The sequence below is a fragment of the Vombatus ursinus genome, unplaced genomic scaffold (genome assembly GCF_900497805.2).
Source record: "Vombatus ursinus unplaced genomic scaffold, bare-nosed wombat genome assembly UNPS02014812.1, whole genome shotgun sequence".
Classification (NCBI taxonomy): domain Eukaryota; kingdom Metazoa; phylum Chordata; class Mammalia; order Diprotodontia; family Vombatidae; genus Vombatus; species Vombatus ursinus.
In genome coordinates this window covers 3803924-3817433 of record NW_020954590.1, presented here as the reverse complement: position 1 = coordinate 3817433, position 13510 = coordinate 3803924, and the positions used below count along the sequence as shown (strand labels likewise).

The following is a 13510-nucleotide window of genomic DNA, read 5'->3' as shown; positions in this document are numbered from 1 at the left end:
GTGCTAGGATGAATATAGATAAAGTTAATAATAATAGCTTACATTTATAAAGTTCTTAAAGTTTGCTGAGTACTTTACATATGTTATCTTAGTTGATCCTAACAACAATCCTCTGACTATATTCTCATATACCCATCGTATAGTTGGGGAAATAATAACGGTTAATTGACTTGTCTAGGGTCACATAGCTAGTATGTGTCTGGAACAGGATTCCTGACTTCTGAGGAACTTAGAATCTAGTTAGGAAGAGAGGACCAATATATCATAGGTAATTAATGAACAGTACAAGACAGTTTATAATGTATATTGCCATACAGAGGTCATGGGAGTTTACAGGAGAGGAATATCAATGAATGGTTAGGGAACATTTCATTTAGAAAATTGGATATCTAGAGAGAAAAAACAATCCATGTCATAGCACAGGGCTTCTCTCTACATACTTTCTCTCAGATTTCATGATCTCACAAGTTTGTATGTTATCTCTAGATTGAGCTAGCCAACCATATTCTTTCTTCCAAGCACCAGATTCACATCATTCACTACCTGATAGCCATTTCAGACTTAGTGTTTCATATACTTCTCAACCTCTCTATATCCAGTTCAAAATTTATCTTTTACCCAAAACCAATCCCTCTTTCTGATTTCCCTGTTTCTGCCAAGAGCACCACCTTCCTTCCAGTCAGCCAGTTTTACAATCCAGAAGTCATTCTCAGCTCCTCTGTATTTTTATTTATCTCATATATGCCAAGTCTTGTCAATTACATCTCCACAACATCTCTCACATCTTTATCCTTCCATCCACTTGCATGGTCATTACCATAGTTCAGACCTTCACCATGTCTCGTCTCAACTAATGCAGATCTCCCAGTTAGTCTCCCTGCCTCAAGTCTCTCCCGTCTCTAATCCATTTTCCAGGCAGCTGCCAAAGTGATATTCCTAAAACACAGATCTGATCATGTCATTCCCCTGTTCGTTAAATTCCTTTGGTTCCCCATTACTTCAAGTATCAAACACAAACTCCTCCATTTGGCATCCAAAGCCCTTTAAAACATGGCTCCTTCCTACAGTGCTGTATGATACTTTACATCCCATAGTCTTTGGCCTAGACAAACATGTTTCTCACACAAAACATTTTCTCTCCCATCTTCCTGCCTTTTCATACTGTACCCCTTACATAGAAGGCGCTTTCTCTCACCTGTGCCCCTTGGAATGCTTTGTTTCCTTCAGAGCTTAGCTCAAACACCACCTCCTACGTGAGTCCTTTCCTAATTCCCTACCTCCCAACTATTATTATCTCATCTCTCACTTCCCCACCCCCACTTCCCCTAGCCTTGCCCTGCTTCTTTAGGAAATTACTATATTTAGTTTGTATATGCTTTAGATATGCACATGCCATTTCCTGCAGTAGAATGTAAACTCTATGAGGCTAGGTACAATATCATGTTTGTCTTTCCATTCCCAGAAACTAACACAGTGCTTGCTTCATAGTAGGTACTTAATAAATGCTTGTTAATTTGGTTGGTTGATTGATGAATAGGCAGGGAAGAGGCCACAAGTGTGACATTGTTTATAGGCCAGCCAGGAATCCATTTGAACTAAAGGAGAGACTGCAGTATTGATAAACAGTGAGGAAATAGGGTAGGACCGTATTCTGAAGGGCTTCCAAAAGTTGGGCAAAAAGATTTAGATGTGGAAGAGAAAGGGCAACTGTGGAAGGGTTTTGTGCAGAGGAAATGTAATATTTTAGTCTGAAAGCATTATGCAGGGTGCACTGGATTATGGAGAACCTAGAGGCAGCCAGCAGAGTCAGCAGAGTATTGCAGTGATTAATATGTGAGATGTGGTTGGTAATGGGAACATAGAAAGAACAGACATAGGTAACATTTTAACACAGAGGACTTGGTGTTTGACTGTATGGAGCTGATGAAAGAGAAGGAATCAAAGTTAATTTCAAGAGAATGGTAATGCCATTGACCAAAACTGAGAAACTGGGAAGGGAAATCAGCTTTTCGGGGAGATGAGTTCAGTCTTAGACACACTGAGTTATTCTAAGTGGAAATGTCATAAGCAGTTGTAATGATGAAACTGGAACTAGGGCAAGAAGGCAGGACCTGAGGTAATGAATTAACAGTCATTAATGCATAAATAGTAGCTGAAGCCATGAGATTAGATTAGTTCTCTGAAGTAGATAGAGAACTGAAGATAAAAGTCTAAGCTTTCCTGCCCATAATTAGAATTCTGGAAGAAGAAAGGAGACTTAGGAATCCAAAGAATCCTCCAAGGGAAGATTAAATTTCAAAGGAGATAAAAAGCAGTCCATGTTCTCGAGTGTAGGGAAAAAGCAGTTGGATTTAGCAGTTAAATTTCTTAGAATAACTTAAAATGGATTTTTTTTTAAACCTGTAACAATGTTGCCTCCTAAAAAATGTCACTTTAGATAGTCGCCATGTTCTCAGCACGGGAGAAGATGGTTGTCTTAAGGTAATTGATGTACAGACAGGAATGCTCATCTCATCTATGACTTCAGAGCATCCACAGAGGTATGTTTCTTTGAGATCCTTCTGATGAAGCTATATTGTTAGACTTTTAATTTGGAATTACTGTGTTTATTCCTTACCTTACAATTAATTGTTTTCAATTAACTTTTGCAGGTGCTTCCTTTGGGATGGAAATTGTGTATTAGCTGGAAGTCAGTCTGGTGAATTGCTAGTTTGGGACCTTATTGAAGCAAGAGTTAGTGAAAGAATCCAGGGCCACACAGGTAAATCCTGTTTGTAATCTTCTATGTATTTGTCCTCATGAAATACTTAGATTTTACCCTACCTCAAGAAAATGAATATGTATTCTTCAGGCAGGAGTGAAAAACCCATTTTGTTTTTCATGATCATTTGAAATGTCGGGGCAGCTAGGTGGTGCAGTAGATAAGCTCCGGCCTTGGAGTCAGGAGGACCTGAGTTCAAATCCGGCTTCAGAAACATGACATTTACTAGCTGTGTGACCCTGGGCAAGTCACTTAACCCCAATTGCCTAAGGAAAAAAAAAAATGAAATGTCATGTTATAAATATTCCCACTGAACTAACTCCCATTTTGAAAGTGGGTAAATCTAATCCGAGTGTAGCCCTACCTGTGGCCTACCTCTGTAGAGGACAGCTGTTGTTCTTGGGCTCTAGGGCTAAACCTGTGGATATGCACTCATTATATCACAGCTCACAAGCCCTTACTAGTGTGTGTTTCCCATGAACAATGAATGAATCTTGGAATCTTTTGAATCTTGAAATTCCCCAAAGGACTTATTTAAAGCCCCCAGGGGCCTGGCTAGTTTGTTTGCCTAGCCAATCAGTGTTGTTCCTTATAACTCAAATAGAGAAAGGTGTTATTGTCTTATCAAGGGATACTGTTCTTATAGTTAAATGGCTTGTGTTTATATTCTGGGGGGGTGGGGGGGAAGGAGTCAAGGGAGGGAGTTGATAAGACAAGTAAGTGGCATATTGGATATAGAGTGCTGGGCCTGGAATCAGGACGACCTGACTTCACATCTGGCCTCAGACACTTAGTAGATGTGTGACCCTGGGCAATTCACTTAACTTCTGTTTGCCTCTGTAAAATGAAGATACTGGCAGCACCTACTTCGTAGGACTGTTGTGATGATAAAATGGAATAATATTCATAAAGCACTTTGCAAACCTGAAAGCACTATAAAATTGCTAGCCGTTGTTATTATTATTATCATTCCATACCAACTGTTAAAGAGAATAGAAAAGAGTTGACCTTTAATCAGCATCCCACCCCCACTAGAATTAATCACAAGGTAAAACTAGCAACAAAAATGCCTCTATGTTTTGATTATTTTATGATGTGTAAACACTTTTCTCTGAAGGAATTAAAGGGAACTACTTCATTGGCTGGGCAAAAGTTAGACAATTTTGCCCTGTTTTCACAGTAAGGCTCTGCTTTATAGAGGGCAGGTGGGTGGGGGAGAAAGAGATTTTCTTCCTCCTCCCTTCCCCCATTTAGCCATGTAGAATAGCAGACTAGCCCAGAGGAAATGTTCTAAATCTATACTTTTTAATAATCCATACACGCTTTATATGTTGTCAGTGTCAGATTGTATAAAGAGCCCCTACAATTAATTATGTTATAGAAAATGAAAGAAATATGACATCAGACTTGTAGTAAAAATTCCAAAAGACACTTCTTTAAAGCTTTTTTTTTTAAGTCTCTTTATGACTATATGATGATGGAAGGAAAAATTATAGGAAAGTAAAGAAAACCTTGTTTTCCTTTCCATGTTGTTCCAAAATGCATACAGGAACCTGACTATGAACTACATTTCTTTAATATTCTTTGGAGAGAAGCATGAGGTACATATCAGAAGATATGGGTGCCCAATCAGCATTTAGGCTGATTGTGTTGGGGGGAGATGGACTTGTGGGACTCCTAGCTAAGGAAACTCCTTCCACCACTGCAGATCAACACCTTTTCTGTAACTGAGTTTTAGAGTTGCCTGGAGCAACCAGAGTTGAAGGGACTGGCCTCGAGCTTCAAAGTCAGTGTGTATCACGTTTTGAGAGAGAGATATATATGCATGCTTGTGGTTGTCACACTTTTTTTTTTAAAACTATGGAAAAGGGGTAGAAGAAAATTTCTCATTATTTCTTTCAACTCTAAAAACTGAAAACTGTTTTAGAGTGAAAGATGTTCAATTTTTAAAATCTGTATAAAGAATTTACCTATTGGATGAGGTCCAGTGTGAATCATATGAAACAAGCAGTGAATTTTATGTACTGTACCTGAGATGAACACAATTTCCCTAGCATTTTAGGAATTAACTTTTCCATATGATGAAAAGACAAAATGGTTTCCTTCTCCTCCCAGGTGCTGTGACAAGTATATGGATGAATGAACAGTGCAGCAGCATTATTACAGGAGGGGAAGACAGACAAATCATGTTTTGGAAGCTGCAATATTAAAAGTGCCTTTTCTCCATTTGAATTTCAAACTGAACTCCCTTCAGAGCTAATGTATTTTTAAAACAAACTTTTTAAACAGACTGGTGAATGTGCAATGATAGCAGTTGGAAGTTCGACCAAATAGAAAGTTTATATAGTTTTAAAATAACTTTCTAAATCATGGTGACTTCATTAAAAGCCATTAATTACCATCTTTTAAGGTGGATAAAGGCCACAATTTAACTTACATGGTATTATTAGGGAGCAAAAGTTACAATCACTATAGGGAAGAATGATAATCTTCTCAACGGTCCAAAGGTCCGGTGAGCATTAGCCTTTAAAGCTGGCAAGGACGGTAGCTGTGAGACAACATGGTTTAGGGCACTGTGCCCAGGAAACATTACCCATTTTGAAGTTTTCTGTGAAATACGTGTTCTCTTTTCTGCTACATCGGAGTCCCCTTACCCTGCCAGCATTGCTACTTTTGTTTTAAAGGAGTGGCTCTTCCGTGTAAGTATGCTATACCCAGACTCTTAAGTAAGAACCTGGAGATACATAAACATAATCTTAATTAAAATGCAGTAAATTTACTATTTATAGGAATGGTTTGTATTTTCATCATGCCTGTCATCTCAACTTAAATGCTTGTCTTATCTTTTCTATGATGACATTAAAGTTATTTTTCTGTAAAGAATGAACCTTCTATTTGCAGTCATTTAGCAGACAAATTTAAACTTGATGGAAAGACTTTTATATGGAGTTTGATTGACTTGTAAACACAGAAGGCTATATTTTTATTCCAACACTACTGCTGCATAAAACACTTTAGGAACATTCTTTGGGGCCCACACTTCCTGCCCTTTTACAAATATTCTCAGTGGTGGTAAGCTATCCTTTCAGGGGGTATATAATTTTCTGGGGGGGCAGTTAGGTGACTCAATGGATAGAGGACCAGCCTTGAGTCACGAAGATCCAACTTCAAAATCAGCCTCGGATACTTACTAGTGGTATGACCCTGGGCAAGTCACTTAACCCTGTTTGCCTCAGTTTCCTCATCTGTAAAATGAATTGGAGCAGGAAATGGCAGACCAACTTCAGTGTGTGCTGAGAAAACCCCAAATCGGGTCATGAAGAGTCAGACATGACTGAAACAACAAGCAAGTAATTTTCTAGAGCAACAAAAGTTCATTTAATGTCATGTCTAAAAATAAGGTAGGTAGGAAACTTAATTGTGCTGGTTTTGGTCAGAAACAATGTGGGAACATTGACTGGTTTTCTAGTGTGGCATATATAGAGTCACTAAATGGAAATCCAGTGTTTTGAGTGATTGCAGTATCATTGGGATAGATGACTTCCTACTTTACATCTGTAATCCTGTGACATTTAGCCTCCTGTTGAAGGATAATACTCACTTGGGCAATTAAGTATATTAGGCAGGCTATCATGTAATCCCTCATTTCCTAAGCTGGGTCATTATCCTTTCTCTTTCCCATCTACCTTCACCTTATCTCCTCTCTGTTGTTTTTCTCTGGTCATAGCCAGGGCTTGCAGGTGTCCAAGAAAGGTGTAGGAGGGACTGGTAGCACATGCTGTCCATCCACAAGCATTTCCTGTCTAGGCCTACTGAGAAGATAGCAATCCTATCAGTCTAGTTGGAAGGCAGAGAGTAAAAGAATCTAATAAACTTCAGTGAACAGCATTGTAATATCCAGATTCACATGGTTTCCTCAACAGCAAAATGAAGTTGGAGGGAGGGTGGGAATAGAGACCATTAAGCTCCTTCTTGCTCAATACTGTAGTTAAGGAAATGTTGGCCATAGAAGTACAAATGATGGAAACCTTAAGAGTAGAAGAAATAACCATACCCATCATAGAAATTAAAAGAGAGAAAGTAAAGTCAGATACTGTCTGACATGTGTCTTAGATTTTAGAAAAGCAAGACTCCAAAAGGTTCAGAATAAAGGTAGATAGTAACTTTGGACAAATCCTAAACCTTTTTGAGCAAGTTCTGCGCCTCTAAAAATGAGAAGATTGGATTAAGTGACCTCTGATTGTGGTTAGTGAAGGAAGCTAGATAGAGTTGGAATCAGGAGTGGATAGACTTGGAATCAGGAACACCTGAGCTCAAACCCTGCTTCAGATGCTCAGCAGCCACGTGACACTGGCTAAGTCACTTAATCTTTCTCAAAAACACTTTTTTCCTCTATAAAATGGAGATAATAATAGCATCTATTCAGTTGTAATAAATAATATAGTATATGTGAAATGCTTTGCAAGCCTTGAAAGTACTGTATAAATGTTTGCTATTATGTCATAACATCCCTAAAATTATATAAAGGAAGTCATCCCAGGAGGGCTAGAAATCCATCAGATATAAAATTGAGAATTCCAGTGAGGAAAAAAAGGAGTTTAATGTGAATGTACAAAACAAGCTATATACAGGTTAAACAGGAGATAACAGAAGGTACTGGAACTAGGAGGGGTTGGGGAAGGCTTCCTGTTGAAGGTAGGATTTTAGTTGGAATTTAAAGGAAGCCAGGGAGGTCAGTAGTTGGAGCAGAGGAGAGAGTTCCAGGCATGGGGGCAGCCAGAGGAGCCAAGATGAAGTGTCTTGTTGGTGGAACAGCAAAGAGGCCAGTGTCACTTGAATCAAAGAGTACATGGCAGGAAATATGTAAGAAGACTGGAAAGGTAGGAGGGAAGGTAGGTTATGAAGAGCTTTGAATGCCAAACAGTATTTTGTATTTGCTTCTGGAGGCAATATGAAGCCACTGGAGTTTAAGGTGGGGGAGGGGGCAAGAAGAAAAGGGGAGGTGATATGATCAGACATGCATTTTAGGAAAATCACTTTAGTGGCTAAAAATGGAGGAGGGATTGGAGTAGAGACAGACTTGATGTAAGCAGACAATTGCAGTCGTCCAGGCATGAAGTTATGAGGGTCTGCACTATAGTGGTATTGTTAGAGGAGAGAAGGGGGCACATTCAAAAGATGTTGCAAAGCTGAAACCAATAGGCCTTGGCAACAGATTGGATTTGTGAGGCGAGAGACAGTGAGGAATCCAGGATAACCCCTATATTGAGAGCCTGAGGGGACTGGTAGGTTGGTGTTGCCCTCTACACTAAAAGGAAAGGTAAAAGGGAGGAAGGAAGAGTTTAGGGGGAAAGAATTCTGTTTTGGACGTATTGAATCTAAGATGTGTACTGGACATCCAGTTCAAGATATCTGAAAGGCAGTTGGAGATGTGAGATTGGAGGTCAGCAGAGAGTTTGGGGCAGGAAAGGTAGATTTGAGAATCATCAACATAGAGATGGTAATTAAATGCATGGAAGCTAAGATCAAGTGAAATAGCATAAAGGAGAAGAGAAGAGAGCCCAGGTTAGAGCCCTATGGAACACCTATGGTTCTCAGAGGATGTGATCTGGAGGAGAATCCAGCAAAGGAGACAGGAGCTATCAGATAAATAGGAAAAGAACTATGATAGAGTGGTGTCCTGAAAACTTAAGAGAAAACTATCAAGGAGAGAGTGATAAGAAATCATCTGCAAGGAAATCTTCGATTTTATAAAAACCAATTTCAGGTTGAAAGCCAGATCACAAGGGGATAAGAGAGGAGAGAAAGTGGAAACATCTACTGTAGATGGCCCTTTTGAGTTGCTACAATGTAGGGCAGAACTATAGTATGATAGCTGGGAGGGATGGATCAAGTGTGGTTTTTTTTTTTTTCAGGATAAAGGAAACAAAGCATGTTTATAGGCAGTAGAGAATGAGCTCATAGGGAGGGATCGAAAATAAGTGAAAATGGGGATAAAGGGAGCAGTCTGTTGGAGGAAACAAGATGTAATGGATTACTTGAATAAGTACAGGAATTAGCCTTGGTAAGAAGTAAAGCCACTTCATCATGTGAGACAAGGGTGAAGGAGAAGGTGGCAGGCAGAAGGCATCTGAGTAAAAGGAAATGAGCAAGAGGGGAGAAGAGGGAGTTCCAACTGAAAAATCCCATGGTCCTCAGGCTGCTGCAGCAAAGCCAATGTTAATGCCTCCTCCTCTTTAATGTCCTTTTGACTGATAAAATTATCAGTTTCTGATGTTGAGCTTTTGACAGTGCCAAGGACTTTGGTGGCAAGAACTTCCTTTTCTGGGTCTTAGTAGCTACAGCTGTGTCGCCTGCAGGAACAATCGCCAGGCTACATCTCCGCAGGGGGTGCTTCCCAAGGTGATGTCTGAAGGCACTGGGCTGGAAGCATTGCTATTCCCAAGGTTCAGAGGTATCCCCCTTAGGGATGGAGGGGAGATACTACTTAAGGTGGTGATGACGTTTTGACTTGCCGGGTACATCCTGCCTCCTGTCTCTCCCTCATAGTGCCCCATTGCTTACTTGGCCAGGTCTGGAGGCTGGTGGGGATGGCCAGTCCCTTCTCCCTAGGAGTTGCTTCCCCAGATGATGATGGCAAAGCTGCTAGGGAAGCAAGAATCCTAGTCTGAAAGATGCTGCCATGTCCAGGGCACCTGTCAGTGATGTTTGATCAGCAGTTGTTGCTGATGGCGATGAAAAAGGTGAGCCCCCTCTCCACAAGGATTTCTTCCCTCAGTGATGGCTTTTGGAGACTGGGCTAGGAGTTGTTTGTCCCAATGATGGATGGCCATGAAGGCTGGCTGAAAGTAGGAACGATGCCATACTCGTGCCTGGTCAAGTGTTGCTGGTGGTGAAGGGAAAGGCAGGTCCCCTCTTTAACAATGATTTCTCTTCTCATTGAACAAGGGAATTTAATAGACTCTCTCAACACTATCCTACTCAGACCACATCTGGAGTATTGTTAACTTCTGGGCATATTTTAAGAAAGATATTGAAAAGCTGAAGTACAGCTGGAAGACAATGGTTAAAGTCCATTGTATCTTTGCAAGGTTTTGTGCTTGGCTGAAGAAACTGAGAAAGTTTAATCCAAGATAGAATCAGGGATGTCGTAGGAAGGATTCTCAGTTAAGTGTGGGTTGGCTTAGAGGTCCTCTCCAACTCTGAGAATCTTAGTCATCTCAATTTTTGGACCTTCAAAAGGACAACAGCCCTCTGATAGCTTTGTAACTGAAATCTCTTTTCTTAATTCTGGTCATTTTACTTTTGCACTTTGTATGTTATAGTAGACACAGCACTGGATTTTCTAACCTCAGGTTAGCTTTGCAACTCTCGGCGAGTCACACAACTTCTCAACTTTCCTTTTCTGTAAAATGGAAATAGTAGTGCCTACCTTACAGGGCCATTTTCAGGATCAAAGTGCTTTGCAAACCTTAAAAGTGTTAAACATATATTAATCGTGGTACACTGCTAGAAAACTGAGAGCAGCAATCTCATGGTTATTTGATTACCTGTACCACAAGTTCAAGTCAATTAAAATGATTTTTCTATTAGAAAGCTTCCTATAGGCAATATTAAGTTCCAAAGTAGTTTGAATATTAAGTTTTAAAGTTTGCAAAGCACTTACCTGCTAAAAGGCTTATGAGACAGGCCGTACAAATAGTGTCTCCAATGCAGATGAGGAAAGGTTTTTGTCTTTTCTATTCCCACAGGTAGCAGGAGGAGTTAGGAGAGCTGGGTTTGAATTGGTTCCAAGTCCAGTGTCTTTCTAATGAAAACCATGAAATATCATGCTGCCTTATTAGAGTCTATAAAAATTTGCTATTAAAAGGTTAAAAGTACAAACATTCTAACTGGCCTTTTTTTTTTTTAATGGGAGCAGGGAAATGCTGAAGTTTAGAAGCTATATTAAAACTAAATTCTTGTCTTAAATTCAGACAAATGCATTCATTTATTAAGGGTGGGGAGAACAACTAAAGACTTTCCCAGTAAAGTTTCCTTGGTAATTAATTCTCAAGGAGCTTAAGCTTCAGAAGTGGCTTCAGTGTGTAATTCTGAGGATCTAATATGAAAGCATGAATGAAGCAAGATTCTTTTCCCTACCCTCAAATATTCTGAACTTTTTGCTCACTACTTAAAGATTAAAGTGAAAATAAATGATTTCCAGAAGACTTGCTGTTGAAAAAAATTTATATAAAAAAGATTTTTGTAACTTTTTTATAAAAAACTTTTTTAATAGTTTTAAAGTTTTAAATCTTTTTATAAAAGATGTTTAATAACTCATTGTCACAAAGGAAATGTTTGTATTAGAATGTATAAAAATCAATTCACTTCTTAGTAAAAACCAGTAAAATATGAAAATATTTGGGATTGCTCTTTATAGCTGAAATTAGTCACCCAGGATTAACTACATTGCAATAATACCATCAAGTGACTATCAAATGCAAAAGTATATAAAAGAGAGGAACTAATTCACCTAAGACATAGCCCAATACAAGACAAAACAGTACTGTTTCACAATTAAAACTGAAATGACACAAGTATTACTATACAGATATATAATGGATTTTTAAGACAGTAAACGGGGCATGTTAAGAGTTAATCAATTTATTTTATTTTTATTTCAGAACTTTCCTTTAACATGGTTAAGGCGACAATTGAAGCATTAATTATACATTATTAAAGTAAGATCATCACAATTTTGTGCAATTCTACATTTTGCCATTTGTAATGCTCATGTGGAATGAAACCAAGATTGTTTAATTGCATTTTTGTAAACAAAAGTGGAACTAGCAGAAAAGTTATTCTAAAGATACAATAGCAAAACTACACCAGAAGAAAAGAGGAACAATATTACTTTCTAGAATATCTAAAATACAGGTAATAACATTTTAAAAAATCTGTATCAGTTATCTTAACCATAATGGCTTATAGAAAGAGTAGTTTAACTACTGGAAACTTGATACCATGAATGTCAAAACTCTTGAAAGGTTCACATCTGTAAAACCAGTATAAGGCTACAAATACAATTTACAGCTTGAACACAAAACTGTGTCAAACAGTAATATTCCCAGCCATAATACAATACAAAGGCTCTCATGCAGCATATGCTTCTTGGCTCCCAGTAAGGTTTATGTGTCTAATACAGAAGATTCTGAGTAAACTGCCCAAGTTCAGCAGAGTTTCCATTATGTGAAAGATACAACTGCTTGAATTTTAAACTTCTGGGATAGCGTGATCCATTAGATTTTTCATAACACTTGATGCCATCCTGTAAGAGTGACATTTATATATTATATATACATTTCAAAGCACCAAAAAACTTCTAATTTAATTCCTAACACCTACTGAGTCAAAAGGTAGGGACTATCTTTTTACTGTAGAAGCTAAGAAATTAAAGCCTCAAGCTTTGGTCAAGCTTTCCTACAGTGGAAAAGAGTTAGCAAATGATTTATTAAGAAATTTATATTTGTCTCTCATATCCTTGGGATTACATACTAAATCTGCCTGGTTAATGGTTTTTAGAGTCTTGGATTTTCACTTCCTCAAGGACCTTTAACTGTAACATCAGACACAGAACTGCCTGCCTGAACTAATCTTTGTTGTTATTCAATCACGTCTGACTCTTTGTGACCCTGTGGACCACAGCACACCAATATCTCCCATGGGGTTTTCTAGGCAAAGATATTGGAGTTGTTAGCAAAAGTGACTTACCCAGGGTCACAACAGCTAGTAAGTGTCTGAAGCCCAATTTGAACTCAGGGTTTCCTAATTCCAGGCTCAGCAGCTGCCTTGGATTATTCTTATTTCCTAATCGTGCCTGTTACTGAGTACTTTTCTTTGCAATTTCAAGAAATATAATAAAAATGTGACCCTACTCAATACAGTCCTGAAAACGATGTAAGGTTTTTTCTTCCACAAGACCTAAATTATTCAGTGATCCAATTAGTTTGTACATAAAAGGGGGAAAAAATAGGTCCAATCTTGGCCAATAACAACCAAAAGTAAAACTGCTGCCAGGACAGCAGTTAGTAAAACTTTCTAAAGTACTTTTTTCATAGAACTTGTCTTCAAAAGAAGTTTTTAATATTCCTGACATACCTATCATTTTTTTTTTTAAATAAAAAGTGATCCCAAAATTAAGAGTTACAAATTACAAAGACAGAACAGTCAGGGGAAAAACAGGACAACCAATGCTTTGAAGCTAGTTTTTTGAGATGCTGAATGGGCTCTGATCCCACATAATCTCCCCACTACTGACTCCCCCCCTTCTCATGGCCCCATACAGTTTCTTCAGGAGAGTTCAGCTCTTCCAGCATTTCACTTATCTTTGAAGTTACAAGAAGTTAAGGGTCTACGCCTTACATCAGAGCCAATGTTCCTTATCATCAACTAAGTCAAGGATGCACGAGTACATTTCACACTGCCCAAGAGCAGCAGAAATAAGTAAAGCTTCCTTTTAACATCTTCCTTTGCTCCACTTTTTTTCTACATGGTTGTCCACAAGGGCTAAAAAGAAGACAGCCCTTTCCTGCAGTCAGCATTTCCATTCCCTGTCCCTCCAAGCCAAACCTCAACCCAAATCTAGCTTTTAATTGCTTAACTCTTCAGCAGCATATATAATATGGGCAACAGGCTATCTTTTTCTAATGGGGGACTGGGATGAAGAGAAGGATCAAATAAGAGGGAAAAGAATGCAACAAGAACAAA

At 38.7% G+C, this 13510-nt stretch overlaps 2 protein-coding genes across 6 annotated transcripts in view; one reads left to right on the top strand and one right to left on the bottom strand.

Annotated features, from left to right (window-relative positions):
• The window catches only part of LOC114054071 (protein FAN), a 66574-nt gene extending 60939 nt beyond the window's left edge, over positions 1 to 5635 (top strand). For all 3 annotated transcript variants that reach the window (XM_027877159.1, XM_027877157.1, XM_027877158.1), the window contains 3 exons: positions 2438 to 2540; positions 2652 to 2761; positions 4877 to 5635. In XM_027877159.1, coding sequence (XP_027732960.1) covers positions 2438 to 2540; positions 2652 to 2761; positions 4877 to 4971 — 308 coding nt within the window. In that variant the 3' untranslated portion in view covers positions 4972 to 5635. The remainder of the gene's footprint in view (positions 1 to 2437; positions 2541 to 2651; positions 2762 to 4876) is intronic.
• Positions 5636 to 11940: 6305 nt separating this feature from the next.
• LOC114054169 (syntenin-1) overlaps positions 11941 to 13510 on the bottom strand; it is a 36078-nt gene continuing 34508 nt past the window's right edge. For all 3 annotated transcript variants that reach the window (XM_027877331.1, XM_027877328.1, XM_027877329.1), the window contains exon 9: positions 11941 to 12071. In XM_027877331.1, the coding sequence (XP_027733132.1) occupies positions 12017 to 12071 (55 nt within the window). In that variant the 3' untranslated portion in view covers positions 11941 to 12016. The remainder of the gene's footprint in view (positions 12072 to 13510) is intronic.